Source organism: Sphaerodactylus townsendi, linkage group LG10 (genome assembly GCF_021028975.2).
Source record: "Sphaerodactylus townsendi isolate TG3544 linkage group LG10, MPM_Stown_v2.3, whole genome shotgun sequence".
NCBI lineage: Eukaryota > Metazoa > Chordata > Lepidosauria > Squamata > Sphaerodactylidae > Sphaerodactylus > Sphaerodactylus townsendi.
In genome coordinates, this window is record NC_059434.1 from 87492940 (window position 1) to 87510336 (window position 17397).

Consider the following 17397-nt stretch of genomic DNA (forward strand, 5'->3'; position numbering starts at 1 on the left):
CTGCCAGTACTATCTGTCACCACTGCCCTGTCTGGGGACTGAGTAAGTCTTCCTCCTGGGACTCCTCTCAGGCCTTCAGGACTCTCCTGACTGTGCCGGGTGTTTGGAGGTACGATCCCTTGACACATGGTATCTGAAGAATCAAGCTGTGACTCACAGAAGCTCCTACCCTGCCAGAAGTTCTGTTAGTTTTTCAGGTGCCACTGGACTCTTCTTCTTTGTACTGCTACAGGCTAACACAGCTAACCATTACGACCAGTCATATTTTAGGAACATATAGGAAAACCTGCTTGTCATTTAAAATGGAACCAGAGGAAGAACCTTATACTGATTCTTGTGATCTGTCCCTCAAGGCTGGTGTTTTCTACTCTGACCGGCAGCAGCTCTTCAGGGTCTCAAGCAGAGGATTTTCTTATCTCCTCCTGCCTGATCCTTAGCTGGAGATGGCCTGGATTGGGACCGGGACCTTCTGCATGCCAATGTGCCCTTTCGCCACCTCGTGTCTAGTATCTTGTCTGGCAGGAAGGCAGTTCCTGGGCGGGGGAATGGGAAGATTGCAGCTGGAAGCCAACTGCAGCTGGAAGCCAACTGAAAACAACTTCTCTATTCTGTTTTATGACATGGTCCACATTTTTTAAATGTGTTCACTCTTTACATTGCAGAGGAGACTTTGCTTTTTAACTTGTGGCATTACAGTGAGGCCAAACAAGTCCTATTCTTGGTATCAAAAGGTCTGTGAGGTACTTTTCAGCTTTGGATAATGGAATTCAGTTTATGTTCTGAAGATGTTATGTATATTGAAAGTGTGTGTAGAGAAACAAGCAATTCTGACAGTCTATATCACGGCACTGGAATCAACTAGGCCCATAATTGCGACAGGGGCAGGGCACGTGGTAAAAGCTCCAGAGGAGGGGCATGCGTGACCCTGGGCTGGCCGGACGGCTGCGCCTGACCACCCGGCAATGATTGTGCTGACGCACGTGGGCATTAGGGTGGAGCACGCTCCCTATATTCAGGCAGCACGTGGTTGCTCAGGCCTTTTTGTGTTCAGGTTAGGTTCGTGGACATCGGTTTGCTTGGCAATTTGGCTTTGTTGGCTTGTGGGTTAATTCCCATGGCGTTGAAAAGGCTGGATACGTAATTAACCGTGCGAGTAATGAGAAGTTTGGATCGAGGGGTCCCCTCCTCGACGGAGTAGGAGTGGTGCATGAGTGGTTCACGTACCGGACGGTACCACCTGGGGTTTGGGGGCTTCTCTGCCATTGGGCGGGGATCCCCTCCCATGTAATTGAGAGGCTTTTACACCAAGAAGGTGGTCGGGGCCTCTGGGGGCGCAGGTGGCGGTGTGGGTGGCGGCCCACTTCTCTTGAACGAGGAGCCGGGAAGGGGCGGGGGACCAGTTGTCTGGACCTCAGCTGGGCGAGGTGCACCCGGGCAGCTCCCCCTCTTTCCCTTCGTTGGGTTTTGGTGTTATGTCACCAAGGGGTGCATTGTGGATGGGACTGTATAATCCCATGGTTCCGAATTTCCCCATGGATTTGTTGGGGTTATCAGTTGCCCCAGTGGCTGCCTTAACAGCTCTCCCCGTGCAGGAGGAAATCCTGGATATACTTACGAGCCAGGGTGCTGGGGATTTGGGGCTGGTCGATGCCCTTTTGGGTGAGGGCGTGTGGGTTCCGGAGGGTGTTGTGGGGCCCTCTGCACCGGAGCTCATGGGCTCGGAGTCCATAGAGGCTGTTCGCATGGGTATGGGGCTCGGGGGCCCTTCCCTCTTGGATATTCCCATTTCATCCCTTTCTCTTCCCCCGCCACTTGTTCCGGAGGTGATAGGGCCTGTTTTTTCTGAGCCTTGGCGTGACCCAAGCGGTTCACCTTTCACGTCGGCAGAGTTGCCTCCCAGGCGGGAGTTCCTGGATGTTCCCTTTCCCCAGGCACGCACGAGCGAGATTCTGGCTGGTTGATTCCTCATCATCCTTCCCGGGCGGAAGGCTGATTGACCTCGGAGCGGCGTGGCCTTGGCTGGCGCCAGCATTCCCCAGCCAGGCGCCTGATCTCCCTGCCCGTGGTGAGGAGAGCGATCATTCAGGAGGAGCTGCCGGGCAGGCTGAGTTTTCTTGGCGCTCAGGGAATGAGGACATGTTTGGAGGTTCGGTCAGACCCAGAGGACATGGAGGTGTCGGATTGTGGCATGGATGAGGAGCCGAGTATGGGCCTGTTGCCTCCTGGACGGGGTGTGTGTGTGTGTGTGTGTGGGGGCGTCGCATCTGCTTCTGGGGGCGCACTTCCCAGAAGGCAAGAGATGGTGATACAGTGGCAAGAGATGGTGATACAGGGCTGTACAGTGGTCGGAGCTCACCTTCGGCTCATGTCCCAGGTCGCCCAACCCCTTTCCCTCAGGTGAGTATGTTCCTTGGTCTGGATTCATTTTGCGGGTTGGCAGGCAGGGACGGACCCTCTGTTTGGAAGTGCGTGGTCGTGTGGGAGGATGAGTTCACTTTGCCCTCCCCCCTCCCTTTCCTTTTCTTTGCTGTCAGGATACTGTGGATCACCCCGCGGGCCACGGCGGTCGGGGCTATCGTTTGTGTTGACGGCTTTAAGGGATAGTGGTACAACTGAGCCCATGATGGGTTTCTTGTGGGGTGTGTGTGTGTGTGTGAGGGCCAGTGAAAAGTATGATTGGCAAACTGCCCTTCCCCCCCCTCCCCTTTTTTTCCCTTCCCTCATTGCTTTATGACTCATGGGGGTTGCTTTGGTCCGGAGGTTTCAATGGAGTTGGGTGATTGAGGTCTGATTTTGCAGGTGATGGGAAGAGTTGTTCCCACCCGACTTCTGCATAATAAAGCACGCCCCCCCCCTTATCCCTCTTTCTGGTTTCTTCCTTTCCCCCCCCCCCCCCCTTCTGGGTGCTTTTACCCACTGGTCTGCCGGCCTTGTTTTGCCTTGATTACGGGACCCTAACCCCCATGGGGTGGGGTTGAGCTGTCAGCTGCCAGTATAGGGGGGCAGGTTTTGTTCCGGAGTCATGGTTTGGGAGGAATCCAGGCAGAATTGAGGGGAGCAGCCTCTGTTGGAGCAGGCGCCCCCCTTCCCCCTCGTGCTGCGGCGCAGGAGGGGATTGTCGCAATATGGCTTGACGGTTCGGAATTTGTGGTTCATTTATTATTTGCTGTTTATGCAGAATCACCGGACAGCCACACCAGAATTTGGATCGTTGGCCACAGTGTGGTACACTTGGCTGGTGTGTATGCATCTTCGGCTGACTGGGGCACGGACCTGCACCTTGGTCAAGGCGTGGATGTGGTGTGGCTCGGTCGCCACGGTCGGCGATGGGAGTCCCTGTTGCCCACCATCCGGGACGCCCTTGGCAGGTTGGAACCCCCTCAAGTGATTGTGATCCACTTGGGGGAAGATGACCTGCCTGAATTGACAGGCCTGGAGCTTTCTTCAAGGATTAAAGCCAGCTTGTACGAGCTTAGGGATTTACTCCCAGATGTGAAACTTCTCTGGTCCCACCTTCTGCCACGGCTCCGTTGGAGTGGTGCCAGGGAACCCCTGAAAGTGGATGAGGCACGCCGGAAGGCTTCCAAAGTGGCAGCTAGGGTGGTCCGGATGCTCTGTGGAAGCGTGATCCCGCACCCGCGCATACGCCTCCAGGTGCCTGCGCTTTACATGTCCGACGGTGTACACCTCTCGGAGCGAGGCATGGATCTGTGGCTTGGGGCCGTGTGGCAAGCATTGATGGAATGGCTGGATTTCCGGCGTGGCAACTAGTGTGGTCTGGGCACCCGCACATGTACATTGACTGCCCCGTGGCCCAGTACCTCTCTGTCCTCCCCAATAAGATTGGGGTTGATGCCGGGGTCAGCCATGGTTGCTAACAATGCGCTCCTCTTGCTCGCCCAGCTTCTGTTCAATAAAGGGCTGCAGCCCAATTCAATCTTTGCCGTGTCTTGTGGTTATTTACAAAGAAGCTTCTGCACATCTGGCCACAACTATGCAGCACTGTGGTTGTGCATCATTTTTTGCCTTTTAATCAAAATGGTGGGTTTTTAATTTACAATGAAGGACTTTCTGTTGTCAGAAGTACATTAAGTGTTTGTTCATTCTAAGCATGTCTGTCTTCCCTAAGACAATCTTACTCTCCCAGACATTAAAATTACACAGAACTCATGTTAAGTTCCATTGTGGTGAATAAACAAGCAGAATTTTTGTTGTCTATTTTTTGTTGTTTTTTTAATTTAGCAAAACCTGATGAGAAGAAACCTGGAGAACCTCAAAAAGTTGGGGAGACAAAGGTTGCTGTGGAACAGAAGAAGGGAGAAGATCCAGTGAAATCTCGGGGTACAAAGGCCCCTGTGGAACAGAAGAAACCTGCAGATCCCAAGAAGGCTGAGGAGGCCAAAAAACCTGGAGCTAGTAATAAGACCACAGATCCCAAGAAAACTGCTGACGCCGTGGGGGGGGGGGGGGGTGGGGGGGGGGGGGGGTGGGGGGGGGGGGGGGTGGGGGGGGGGGGGGGTGGGGGGGGGGGGGGGTGGGGGGGGGGGGGGGTGGGGGGGGGGGGGGGTGGGGGGGGGGGGGGGTGGGGGGGGGGGGGGGTGGGGGGGGGGGGGGGTGGGGGGGGGGGGGGGTGGGGGGGGGGGGGGGTGGGGGGGGGGGGGGGTGGGGGGGGGGGGGGGTGGGGGGGGGGGGGGGTGGGGGGGGGGGGGGGTGGGGGGGGGGGGGGGTGGGGGGGGGGGGGGGTGGGGGGGGGGGGGGGTGGGGGGGGGGGGGGGTGGGGGGGGGGGGGGGTGGGGGGGGGGGGGGGTGGGGGGGGGGGGGGGTGGGGGGGGGGGGGGGTGGGGGGGGGGGGGGGTGGGGGGGGGGGGGGGTGGGGGGGGGGGGGGGTGGGGGGGGGGGGGGGTGGGGGGGGGGGGGGGTGGGGGGGGGGGGGGGTGGGGGGGGGGGGGGGTGGGGGGGGGGGGGGGTGGGGGGGGGGGGGGGTGGGGGGGGGGGGGGGTGGGGGGGGGGGGGGGTGGGGGGGGGGGGGGGTGGGGGGGGGGGGGGGTGGGGGGGGGGGGGGGTGGGGGGGGGGGGGGGTGGGGGGGGGGGGGGGTGGGGGGGGGGGGGGGTGGGGGGGGGGGGGGGTGGGGGGGGGGGGGGGTGGGGGGGGGGGGGGGTGGGGGGGGGGGGGGGTGGGGGGGGGGGGGGGTGGGGGGGGGGGGGGGTGGGGGGGGGGGGGGGTGGGGGGGGGGGGGGGTGGGGGGGGGGGGGGGTGGGGGGGGGGGGGGGTGGGGGGGGGGGGGGGTGGGGGGGGGGGGGGGTGGGGGGGGGGGGGGGTGGGGGGGGGGGGGGGTGGGGGGGGGGGGGGGTGGGGGGGGGGGGGGGTGGGGGGGGGGGGGGGTGGGGGGGGGGGGGGGTGGGGGGGGGGGGGGGTGGGGGGGGGGGGGGGTGGGGGGGGGGGGGGGTGGGGGGGGGGGGGGGTGGGGGGGGGGGGGGGTGGGGGGGGGGGGGGGTGGGGGGGGGGGGGGGTGGGGGGGGGGGGGGGTGGGGGGGGGGGGGGGTGGGGGGGGGGGGGGGTGGGGGGGGGGGGGGGTGGGGGGGGGGGGGGGTGGGGGGGGGGGGGGGTGGGGGGGGGGGGGGGTGGGGGGGGGGGGGGGTGGGGGGGGGGGGGGGTGGGGGGGGGGGGGGGTGGGGGGGGGGGGGGGTGGGGGGGGGGGGGGGTGGGGGGGGGGGGGGGTGGGGGGGGGGGGGGGTGGGGGGGGGGGGGGGTGGGGGGGGGGGGGGGTGGGGGGGGGGGGGGGTGGGGGGGGGGGGGGGTGGGGGGGGGGGGGGGTGGGGGGGGGGGGGGGTGGGGGGGGGGGGGGGTGGGGGGGGGGGGGGGTGGGGGGGGGGGGGGGTGGGGGGGGGGGGGGGTGGGGGGGGGGGGGGGTGGGGGGGGGGGGGGGTGGGGGGGGGGGGGGGTGGGGGGGGGGGGGGGTGGGGGGGGGGGGGGGTGGGGGGGGGGGGGGGTGGGGGGGGGGGGGGGTGGGGGGGGGGGGGGGTGGGGGGGGGGGGGGGTGGGGGGGGGGGGGGGTGGGGGGGGGGGGGGGTGGGGGGGGGGGGGGGTGGGGGGGGGGGGGGGTGGGGGGGGGGGGGGGTGGGGGGGGGGGGGGGTGGGGGGGGGGGGGGGTGGGGGGGGGGGGGGGTGGGGGGGGGGGGGGGTGGGGGGGGGGGGGGGTGGGGGGGGGGGGGGGTGGGGGGGGGGGGGGGTGGGGGGGGGGGGGGGTGGGGGGGGGGGGGGGTGGGGGGGGGGGGGGGTGGGGGGGGGGGGGGGTGGGGGGGGGGGGGGGTGGGGGGGGGGGGGGGTGGGGGGGGGGGGGGGTGGGGGGGGGGGGGGGTGGGGGGGGGGGGGGGTGGGGGGGGGGGGGGGTGGGGGGGGGGGGGGGTGGGGGGGGGGGGGGGTGGGGGGGGGGGGGGGTGGGGGGGGGGGGGGGTGGGGGGGGGGGGGGGTGGGGGGGGGGGGGGGTGGGGGGGGGGGGGGGTGGGGGGGGGGGGGGGTGGGGGGGGGGGGGGGTGGGGGGGGGGGGGGGTGGGGGGGGGGGGGGGTGGGGGGGGGGGGGGGTGGGGGGGGGGGGGGGTGGGGGGGGGGGGGGGTGGGGGGGGGGGGGGGTGGGGGGGGGGGGGGGTGGGGGGGGGGGGGGGTGGGGGGGGGGGGGGGTGGGGGGGGGGGGGGGTGGGGGGGGGGGGGGGTGGGGGGGGGGGGGGGTGGGGGGGGGGGGGGGTGGGGGGGGGGGGGGGTGGGGGGGGGGGGGGGTGGGGGGGGGGGGGGGTGGGGGGGGGGGGGGGTGGGGGGGGGGGGGGGTGGGGGGGGGGGGGGGTGGGGGGGGGGGGGGGTGGGGGGGGGGGGGGGTGGGGGGGGGGGGGGGTGGGGGGGGGGGGGGGTGGGGGGGGGGGGGGGTGGGGGGGGGGGGGGGTGGGGGGGGGGGGGGGTGGGGGGGGGGGGGGGTGGGGGGGGGGGGGGGTGGGGGGGGGGGGGGGTGGGGGGGGGGGGGGGTGGGGGGGGGGGGGGGTGGGGGGGGGGGGGGGTGGGGGGGGGGGGGGGTGGGGGGGGGGGGGGGTGGGGGGGGGGGGGGGTGGGGGGGGGGGGGGGTGGGGGGGGGGGGGGGTGGGGGGGGGGGGGGGTGGGGGGGGGGGGGGGTGGGGGGGGGGGGGGGTGGGGGGGGGGGGGGGTGGGGGGGGGGGGGGGTGGGGGGGGGGGGGGGTGGGGGGGGGGGGGGGTGGGGGGGGGGGGGGGTGGGGGGGGGGGGGGGTGGGGGGGGGGGGGGGTGGGGGGGGGGGGGGGTGGGGGGGGGGGGGGGTGGGGGGGGGGGGGGGTGGGGGGGGGGGGGGGTGGGGGGGGGGGGGGGTGGGGGGGGGGGGGGGTGGGGGGGGGGGGGGGTGGGGGGGGGGGGGGGTGGGGGGGGGGGGGGGTGGGGGGGGGGGGGGGTGGGGGGGGGGGGGGGTGGGGGGGGGGGGGGGTGGGGGGGGGGGGGGGTGGGGGGGGGGGGGGGTGGGGGGGGGGGGGGGTGGGGGGGGGGGGGGGTGGGGGGGGGGGGGGGTGGGGGGGGGGGGGGGTGGGGGGGGGGGGGGGTGGGGGGGGGGGGGGGTGGGGGGGGGGGGGGGTGGGGGGGGGGGGGGGTGGGGGGGGGGGGGGGTGGGGGGGGGGGGGGGTGGGGGGGGGGGGGGGTGGGGGGGGGGGGGGGTGGGGGGGGGGGGGGGTGGGGGGGGGGGGGGGTGGGGGGGGGGGGGGGTGGGGGGGGGGGGGGGTGGGGGGGGGGGGGGGTGGGGGGGGGGGGGGGTGGGGGGGGGGGGGGGTGGGGGGGGGGGGGGGTGGGGGGGGGGGGGGGTGGGGGGGGGGGGGGGTGGGGGGGGGGGGGGGTGGGGGGGGGGGGGGGTGGGGGGGGGGGGGGGTGGGGGGGGGGGGGGGTGGGGGGGGGGGGGGGTGGGGGGGGGGGGGGGTGGGGGGGGGGGGGGGTGGGGGGGGGGGGGGGTGGGGGGGGGGGGGGGTGGGGGGGGGGGGGGGTGGGGGGGGGGGGGGGTGGGGGGGGGGGGGGGTGGGGGGGGGGGGGGGTGGGGGGGGGGGGGGGTGGGGGGGGGGGGGGGTGGGGGGGGGGGGGGGTGGGGGGGGGGGGGGGTGGGGGGGGGGGGGGGTGGGGGGGGGGGGGGGTGGGGGGGGGGGGGGGTGGGGGGGGGGGGGGGTGGGGGGGGGGGGGGGTGGGGGGGGGGGGGGGTGGGGGGGGGGGGGGGTGGGGGGGGGGGGGGGTGGGGGGGGGGGGGGGTGGGGGGGGGGGGGGGTGGGGGGGGGGGGGGGTGGGGGGGGGGGGGGGTGGGGGGGGGGGGGGGTGGGGGGGGGGGGGGGTGGGGGGGGGGGGGGGTGGGGGGGGGGGGGGGTGGGGGGGGGGGGGGGTGGGGGGGGGGGGGGGTGGGGGGGGGGGGGGGTGGGGGGGGGGGGGGGTGGGGGGGGGGGGGGGTGGGGGGGGGGGGGGGTGGGGGGGGGGGGGGGTGGGGGGGGGGGGGGGTGGGGGGGGGGGGGGGTGGGGGGGGGGGGGGGTGGGGGGGGGGGGGGGTGGGGGGGGGGGGGGGTGGGGGGGGGGGGGGGTGGGGGGGGGGGGGGGTGGGGGGGGGGGGGGGTGGGGGGGGGGGGGGGTGGGGGGGGGGGGGGGTGGGGGGGGGGGGGGGTGGGGGGGGGGGGGGGTGGGGGGGGGGGGGGGTGGGGGGGGGGGGGGGTGGGGGGGGGGGGGGGTGGGGGGGGGGGGGGGTGGGGGGGGGGGGGGGTGGGGGGGGGGGGGGGTGGGGGGGGGGGGGGGTGGGGGGGGGGGGGGGTGGGGGGGGGGGGGGGTGGGGGGGGGGGGGGGTGGGGGGGGGGGGGGGTGGGGGGGGGGGGGGGTGGGGGGGGGGGGGGGTGGGGGGGGGGGGGGGTGGGGGGGGGGGGGGGTGGGGGGGGGGGGGGGTGGGGGGGGGGGGGGGTGGGGGGGGGGGGGGGTGGGGGGGGGGGGGGGTGGGGGGGGGGGGGGGTGGGGGGGGGGGGGGGTGGGGGGGGGGGGGGGTGGGGGGGGGGGGGGGTGGGGGGGGGGGGGGGTGGGGGGGGGGGGGGGTGGGGGGGGGGGGGGGTGGGGGGGGGGGGGGGTGGGGGGGGGGGGGGGTGGGGGGGGGGGGGGGTGGGGGGGGGGGGGGGTGGGGGGGGGGGGGGGTGGGGGGGGGGGGGGGTGGGGGGGGGGGGGGGTGTGGGGGACGGGGGGGGGGGGGGGGGGGGGGGGTGGGGGGCCGGGGCGGGGGGGGGGGGGGGGGGGGGGGGGGGGGGGGGCTTTGGGCGGTTTGGTGGGGGGGGGGGGGTTGGGGGGAGGGGGGGGGGGGGGGGGGGGGGGTTGGGGGGGGGGGGGTTGGGGGGGGGGGGGGGGGGGGGGGGGGGGGGGTGGGGGGGGGGGGGGTTGGGGGGGGGGGGGGGGGGGGGGGGTGGGGGTGGGGGGTCGGGATCTAAGCTTTTGAGAGTCAAAGCTCTTTTCATCAGACAATTTTATAAAGTTTAGCTGTATATTCAAGCATGCCTGTGATCCTACACATTGTGACCTTAGGAGAGTTTCTGTTCAAGCAGAAACTTTGGCTCATTCCGCACATGCAGAATAATGCACTTTCAAACTGCTTTCAGTACTCTTTGAAGCTGTGCAGAATAGCAAAATCCACTTGCAAACAGTTGTGAAAGTGGTTTGAAAACGCATTATTTTGCGTGTGTGGAAGGGGCCTTTGTTTTGTTTACTACAGAATTTTCCTGGTACCTTCCACTTTTGTTTTTGCCTAACTTTTGGATGACCAAAACAAAATATGTGTGTACAGTAACAGCAATTTGCAGTACAGCAATGCAGCAATTTGCAGTTCTTTCATAACACTGAATATATTTTCCATTTTTCTTACAGAAAATTAGGATATTCATACTTTCCACCCATATGACATTTTGCTCTTATGAGACAAATTCCTCCTACATGCCATTTGTTTACATCTTGAAAAATACATAATGGATGATATCATCTTAATGTTTTTGATTCATTGAATTTTGGAGATAGTGACTCTTTCAACTGACTGGAACGCAATATGACTATTGCAGGTTTCGTGCCTCATGGACAATGTTTATGACATGCTCTCATTATATGTGTGTTTATTACCTTTATATCCAGTTAAATAATCACAATATATCTTTATGAATAATCTTTATGAACGGTTTATGAAGTATCTATTGAAATTATACTCAAACTAACTGCTTATACCTCATTGCCTTGTATCCCTATATATACAGTCCTTGTTTTTTAGGCTTGGCTGGCCTCAAATCTTTCAGTATTGGTTTGACTGTATATATTTGCTGATCTGTTTGATATTATTCTTTTGCATTTATAAGCCTCATTATAGCACTAATATTTTGAAGTGGTTCACAAATTAAAATAAAGTCTTTAGCACCATGGGTAGCCCAATCTTTGATGTGGTTTCTGGTGAATGCTGAAGATCTCAATTTTGGATGGTAAACTCAGAAGGATTGTACGATTCCTGGATGGGATGTTGGATGAATGAGTGTACCATGAAGATGTCCGCTGTTGTGTGAAGTGCGGTATTTGATTCACCCTGTTTACTGTTCCAGGAGGCAGAAGAGTCGTGTGTGGTGGTGATTTCTAATCTGCCCGATGCAGGGTTATCTCAGGATGAAATTTTCAACCTCACCAAGCCCTTCGGAGGACTGAAAGATTTTTTAGTTCTGTCTTCGCATAAAAAGGTACTTGAGCCATTCTTGTTGGGCGTTCCAGGAGGAAAATGGAAATGATTCCCTTTCCTTTGCTTGGCATTGCTTGAGGGTCTTTATAAAAATAGCTCACTGAGAAGTCTGAATGTCGCTTTGTTTACGCACTTTTCTTGTGTCTCAAAAGGCATACCTAGAAATAAGTCAGAAATCTGCTGACTCTTTTGTGAAGTTTTATTCTTGCTTTCCCGTGTCTGTGGAAACAAATAAGCTGTGCATTGGTATGGCAACTGAATTCAAGGATCTAAAAGATGAGGTAAGTGAAACAAATGATTTAAGAATATCAGCTGAAATCTGTTTGGAACTGCTTGTTCTTCCTTGTCAGGCAAATTCCACTTGTGCGAGGTCTCCCTCCCTCCCTCCCTCTCCACCCCTTTGTGGCAGGCTCTTCTTCTAACCAATCCATTAGTTGCTCCTGAATCTTGAGGCTGCAATGCCTGATGGGATGAGCTGAGAGTGTGACTTAGGCTTTTGGAGTGAAAATAGGCCTTTGGAGTGAAAATAAACCTGAGTCCAGTGGCATTTTATTTATTTTTCAATTCAATTTTTAAATTTATTTCAACAAGTTGGGCTGAGGGTGGCTAAAGGCTGTGGCTGTTAAGTGCCTGACCCTGTGAACAAATGACCTCTAAGACAGTGGTGGGATTCAAATAATTTAACAACTGGTTATTTACACACACCATTTTAACAACCAGTTCTGCCGAGGGGGTGCGAACCTGCTGAATCCCACCACTGCTCTAAGACATCTTTTCCTTAACTGTCTGGCCCTGGTCTTGCAAACTGGGGGCTGTGAATTCCTTGGTTGAGTCAATCCTTCTGCTTTTTCTGCTTTCTTCAGCATTTCCTACCATGTTGCCTTTTCTGGTGCCTCTTATCTTCTCCTTGTGCTTTAAAGACTGACAAGATTTTACTTCAGAGCATGCTGTGTATCCCATAACAGTAGGCTTCGTCAGATATAAGTGGTGGGTTCATTCTAGGCAGACCCTTAGATGTGAGGTTATTTTTTTTCAAAGTAGAGTCATAGGGTCATGAAGTACAAGTGTAGCATTAGAGGTAATGATGGAAAATTTTAAATGTGATGGAAGAGGAGCATAGAGACTATTCACAATATAAATAATTATACATTTCTCTAATTTTCTCAGCTGGTTAGCCATTGTAATAGCTGAGGCATCTCCCTTAGGAAGATTGTAATGGAGGCAGAACTAGTGAATGGTACTGTTCAAATGCATGCATGCACATGTGGGTATATGGAGAGGCTTTTGCTAATCTGAAATCTTTGGCAGGGTCTTTTGAGTATTTCAGACCTGCATAATTGCATGAATAAGATAGCGAAGGAAGGACCAATAGTAACGAAAACCACTGGGGTTTCAAAGTAGGCACACTTGGATCAGGAAGCATGTGGTAATCACATCGTACTAAATATGGGGAGTTAGTGAAATCATAGAATCATAAGAGTTGGAAGAAACCCCAAAGACCATCCAGTCCAACCCCCTGCCATGCAGGAACACACAATCAAAGCACTCCTGACAGATGGCCGTCCAGCCTCTCTTGAAAAACCTCCACAGAAGGAGACTAAAGTACAGTAGATTTGACTACTTAATAAACAGGAATGGATCTGCATTTCAAAGACCTTTTGTGGATTTGTTGCTTAGATTTTCCTGTTAATTGAAAAAAGGGTGGCAGTCCGTTTGTAAAACCGAGTTGTACAAAATGGAGTGTCTATAATTTTGAGCCAGAAGGAGATGTTGGCCAATTGCTAGTGCATAACTACTGTTAAAATAAATAGCTAACACGATTAGTTCACTAACTGAATTGTTCTGGTCCGTTCTCTAGGAAGCTGTATTTATGGCTATGATTAAAGACTCCAATCCAAAGGTAAGGGAGAGATGCGGCACCGCCTGGGTTGCTCATGTTTACATGTGACTCCTCTAGATCTTTCCAGGATGGAGCAGGAAGGGAATAAGTGATATAGTTATTTTTTTCACTTGAAGTACAATTTTATATGAGAAGTTATAAACAATACATTTCATGTTAAATCAGCAAAAGGAGTTTTGGTTCGGTAGGAAGATAAGTATTGCATCTGTTTCAATTTCCCCCTAATTTCTATTTTTTTCGGGGGGGAGGGGGGAAATCCCTGATGACTTCAAAAATTTCGAGAAACTTTACATCTGTACGTATCGTTCTTTTGATCTTAAGAATAAAAATAACATGTTCACATTAGCCAGTAACAGTCCTGATGTTGGAATTGCAGAGCCAGATGGGACCACGTACTTTACAGTGTATTGCCTGCACAGTTGTGCTATCAGAGAATATTGGCTAATGGGAAAATCTCTCCCAGACGATGGGTAGTTAAAAGCAAAAGCTTCTGAACTTTGGAGTTACTGAACAGCAAACATGCTTTTTTTTTTGGTTAGGCAAACGTGGAAGCTCTTCATGCCCAGTTTGTGCATCTTGGCAATTTGCCTGATGTAGGGTACTCTGAACTTGAAATACTGTGTGTCGGACTTCGGTTTGGACGGGTGGATCACTATGTGGTGATGAGCAATAAGAAAAAGGTGAATATAAAACTCTTCTCTTGCAAAAGAAAAAAATCACTTGATGTAACCTCTCAGTGGAAATCAGTAAAAACCTGAGCCCTGCAGGGATAGGGCAGGATATAAATTTGAAATAAATAAATAAGGGCTTAAAGATGTTGCTTTCATCTTTTGTGACCATGTTGCACTGTGCCTTGGGTGGAAGAAGCTGAACCGACAAGAATTGTGAGCGCACAGGGGCAAAAGGTTTTCCCCCCATGTCTTAGAGAATAGCATCCAACTTATAGGAAGAATGTGTTATTTTGTGGGGCAACTAGACTTGAGTCCAGTAGCACTTTACAGACCAAAAAGGTTTGGGGATGGAGTATAAACTTTCAGGAGCCGAAATTCCCTTTTTATTTATGTATTTATTTATTACATTTTTAAACTCTCCTCCCCCGGAAGCTCAGGGCAGTATACAACATTTTCATACCAAATAATACAATGAAACTAATATAAAACAGTAGATTAAAATTCCCGGCTCAACAATTGTACACAAGTATGGCGACTTCATTCTCCCAACCCCACCCTCGGGAGGCCTAGATGACATGGGGGGGTCTGATGGTTTTTCCGGCTGGCCAAAAGCCTGGCGGAACAGGTCCGTTTTGCAGGCCCTGCAGAAACTCTGTAGGTCCCACAGGGCCCTGGTCTCCTTAGGGAGCCTGTTCCACCAGGTAGGGGCCAGGGCTGTAAAGGCCCTGGCCCTTGTAGAGGCCAGCCGGATCTTTTTTTGGGCCAGGGATTTCCAGCAGGCACTCCTCCGAAGAGCGGAGGACTCTAGCGGGACAATACAGGGAGATGCGGTCCGTCAGATATGTAGGCCCGATGCCGCTAATGGCCTTAAAGGTCAGAAAGCAATGATCAGATGGCCTTAAAGGTCAGAAAGCAATTAACCAGTAGGCTGGTTTGAAGGCTGGTTACCCCTTCCCCCCAAACCCTTATGGTTTCTGTGACAATGCTGGTGTCCAATCCACTTCAAACCAACACTGCCAACCTCTGCATCTTTTCTTTGCTGTTGGTGACTTACACAAATTGATACGTCCAGGCTGACACTGCATATTTTAAACATTTAAGGCAATTCTTCAGTTGGATAGTGCTGAGTCAGCTACATCCATGTGTCGCTTTCTAAAAAGATACCCTTACTGTCTGGGGGACTCACAGCTGACGTTCTCACGATCACCAAAGATTGAACCTTCGCAAGTAAGTGTGCTTCCTTTGATGTAAACACAGAGGCGCCTTTTTACTTGTTTGCCTTTCACAGCCAAGGCAGGCAACTGGGACTGAACCAGGGATATTATTGCGCCTTAGCTTTTCCTGCCTTTTGCTCTCCTGCTTTTCTTTCCAGCTTTGAGTTGGTGTTACTGCTTGTCTGCTGAGGAGTTTGCAGCCCAGTTTGTGGCTCACAGACAAGACCTGAACACAGGAATTGGAACTCTGTGAAGAATAACTTAGGAATTCATGTTCAGGGATGTCCCTGGGGCTAATTTCATGACAAATAGGTTGTGTTGGGCTATCCTCTCCCCACACCATTTCCAGTTCCCTATTCTGTTGTCTCACACAAAGAATTTGGGTTCAGAAGATGGGAGATGTTGCTGAAGCATCGATACATATCCTGTTATGAATGTGATCACAGAAATGTGGATTTTAAAAAAATCAGAATTTATTCAGTTACTTCCATCTCACTTTTCTACCCAATGGAGGGACCTAAAATGACTTACATTATTTTCCTTTCCTCCATTTTATCCTCCCAACAACCACTCTTTGAGGTAGGTTAGGCTGAGAAAGAGTGACTCACCCAGGGAGCAGCAGAAGGCCATTGCTTTCACATCCTGCCTGTGAGCTCCCAAAGGCACCTGGTGGGCCACTTTGAGGAGCAGAGTGCTGGACTAGATGGACTCTGGTCTGATCCAACAAGGCTCTTTCTTATGGTCTTATGTGAGCCAGTGACTAGAATAAGTCAATGTGTAGAAAGTTGGGGGGGGGGGGGCAGCAGAGAGGTTTGAGGCCAAAAGTGCATCTTCCATGCTTTCTAAGCTGCCTGGTGTAGCCCGCTGATGGTGGGGGCGGGTCTGGGGTAGGCTTCCCCCCCCCCCCTCCAATAGCAGGTAGCAGTGATAGGGGAGGGAGACAGTGTTTAGTCAGCTTATTGAGAGTTTGATGGCAAGAGTACTGAGGAAGAAGGCAATGGGTGGGTGTCGGAGTGGGTGAGGTTTGCTTCACTTGCGGGTCTTGTCTGCCCCCTGTTTTATGGCCTTGTAGTATTTCATGTGAATTGCTTCAAAGTTCAGATGTTTCATTACAGGCTGAAGCCACCAAAAAGGAAGTGAAGAAAGAAGAGCCAAGCAAAGAGAGGTATGATGTGTTAAGGTCTACAGGTAGGCTGTGTGTGTCTGTCTGTGTGAGAGAGAAATCCACGACCAAGCTAAATGTTCTGGTTATTCCCCCTCCTCTTTTGCTGTTAAATCCTGCATGCTGATCACCTTATGATGTGCATACTTTCTGTTTTCTCCTCTTCTATGTGACTTTTTTCCCCACTTGTCATGCCATAAGGGCATCTGAAGGCACAATGTGTGCATGAGTAGGGTGGGTAGGTGCAGTCCAGCTGTAACCATCGCTGGAATGGTTGCCATTTTTTTTTGGGTGGGTTGGCCTTGACCATTCAGGTGTCTAGTTCAAATTAGTGGAACAAAATGGCACTTTTGGGCTGGGGGCGGGAGGGGGGGGGTACTGTGGCTCAGTGCAGAGCCTCTGCTTGCTAATCAGCCCTCCCCAAGTTCAGTCCCTGGCATTGGTTGTTGAAAGGAACAAGCAGTTGGTGACACTCTCCTGGAGCCCCTGGAGAGCTGCTATCAGTCAGAGTTGATGACACTGAGGCTGATTCCACATGGGCCAAAAACAGCGGTGTGAAAACGGTGTGAAAACCATATAAACCCTTTTACACCATTTTAAAACCTTTTACACCATTTTCACACTGTTTTCACACTGCTGTTTTTGGCCCATGCGGAATCAGCCAAAGATGGATGGACCAATGACCTGACTTGATATAAAACAAACTGGCAAGAAATATATGACCATGACCTTGAGCCGAAAACTCCAAAAAAGAAAGCTGATCATGTCGGGCTGTGAACGTTTTGTATTGGAACGGGAAACAAAATGTAGAAATATTAAGAAAAGCAACACAGGCTAAATACATCAACACAAGCAATTACATTAACACAAGCTTGTGTTAATTAACACACACAATACATTGTCACAAGCAAGTACATTACCACAAGCCTGTTTTGCTTTTCTTAATGTTTCTACAGTGATAAAAAGCATTAAGAAACATTGAGAAAAGCAACACAGACTAATACATCAACACAAGCAATTACATTAACACAAGCTTGTGTTAATTAACACACACAATACATTGTCACAAGCAAGTACATTACCACAAGCCTGTTTTGCTTTTCTTAATGTTTCTACAGTGATAAAAAGCATTAAGAAACATTGAGAAAAGCAACACAGACTAAATACGTTAACACAAGCAATTACATTAACACAAGCTTGTGTTGATGTATTTAGCCTGTGTGCTTTTCTTAATGTTTCTACAGTGATAAAAAGCATTTTGTTTCCTGTTCTAAGACAAAACGTTCACAGCCTGACATGATGAGCTTTCTTTTTTGGAGCTTTAAGCTCATTGCCGTATATATCTTGCCAATTTGTATTATTTTCAGTATATACTGCTCCCCTATTTACTTACTACTATGGCTGACTTGATATAAGGCAGCCCTGTGTGTTTGGGCTTGCACATGTGAGTCAAAATGCTACTGTTAAGAGTGGAGATGTACATTTCCAGCAGGTTATTTCAAGTGTCAGTTCTTTAAAAAATCTTTCCAAACACAGCATCGGTGCCTTTTCCAGATCTTTTCTTGCGTGACTCAGTTTTTAGGCAGCCTGTGGCCGAGTCCAGAAATTGGCTACGACTGTCTGCCTGCCTGTTTGTAATAGAGCAAATTCTGGGAAACAGAAATTACACTTCTAAGTATACCAAGGCACACACGT

The 17397-nt window shown here is 59.8% G+C and overlaps 1 protein-coding gene across 1 annotated transcript in view; it reads left to right on the top strand.

Moving 5' to 3' along the window:
• Positions 1–17397, top strand: part of ZNF638 (zinc finger protein 638) — a 74315-nt gene that overhangs the window by 38618 nt on the left and 18300 nt on the right. The window contains exons 11-17 of the mRNA XM_048508778.1: positions 3179–3770; positions 10591–10756; positions 10908–11036; positions 12614–12655; positions 13195–13335; positions 14428–14553; positions 15656–15705. Of these exons, the coding sequence (XP_048364735.1) occupies positions 3179–3770; positions 10591–10756; positions 10908–11036; positions 12614–12655; positions 13195–13335; positions 14428–14553; positions 15656–15705 (1246 nt within the window). The remainder of the gene's footprint in view (positions 1–3178; positions 3771–10590; positions 10757–10907; positions 11037–12613; positions 12656–13194; positions 13336–14427; positions 14554–15655; positions 15706–17397) is intronic.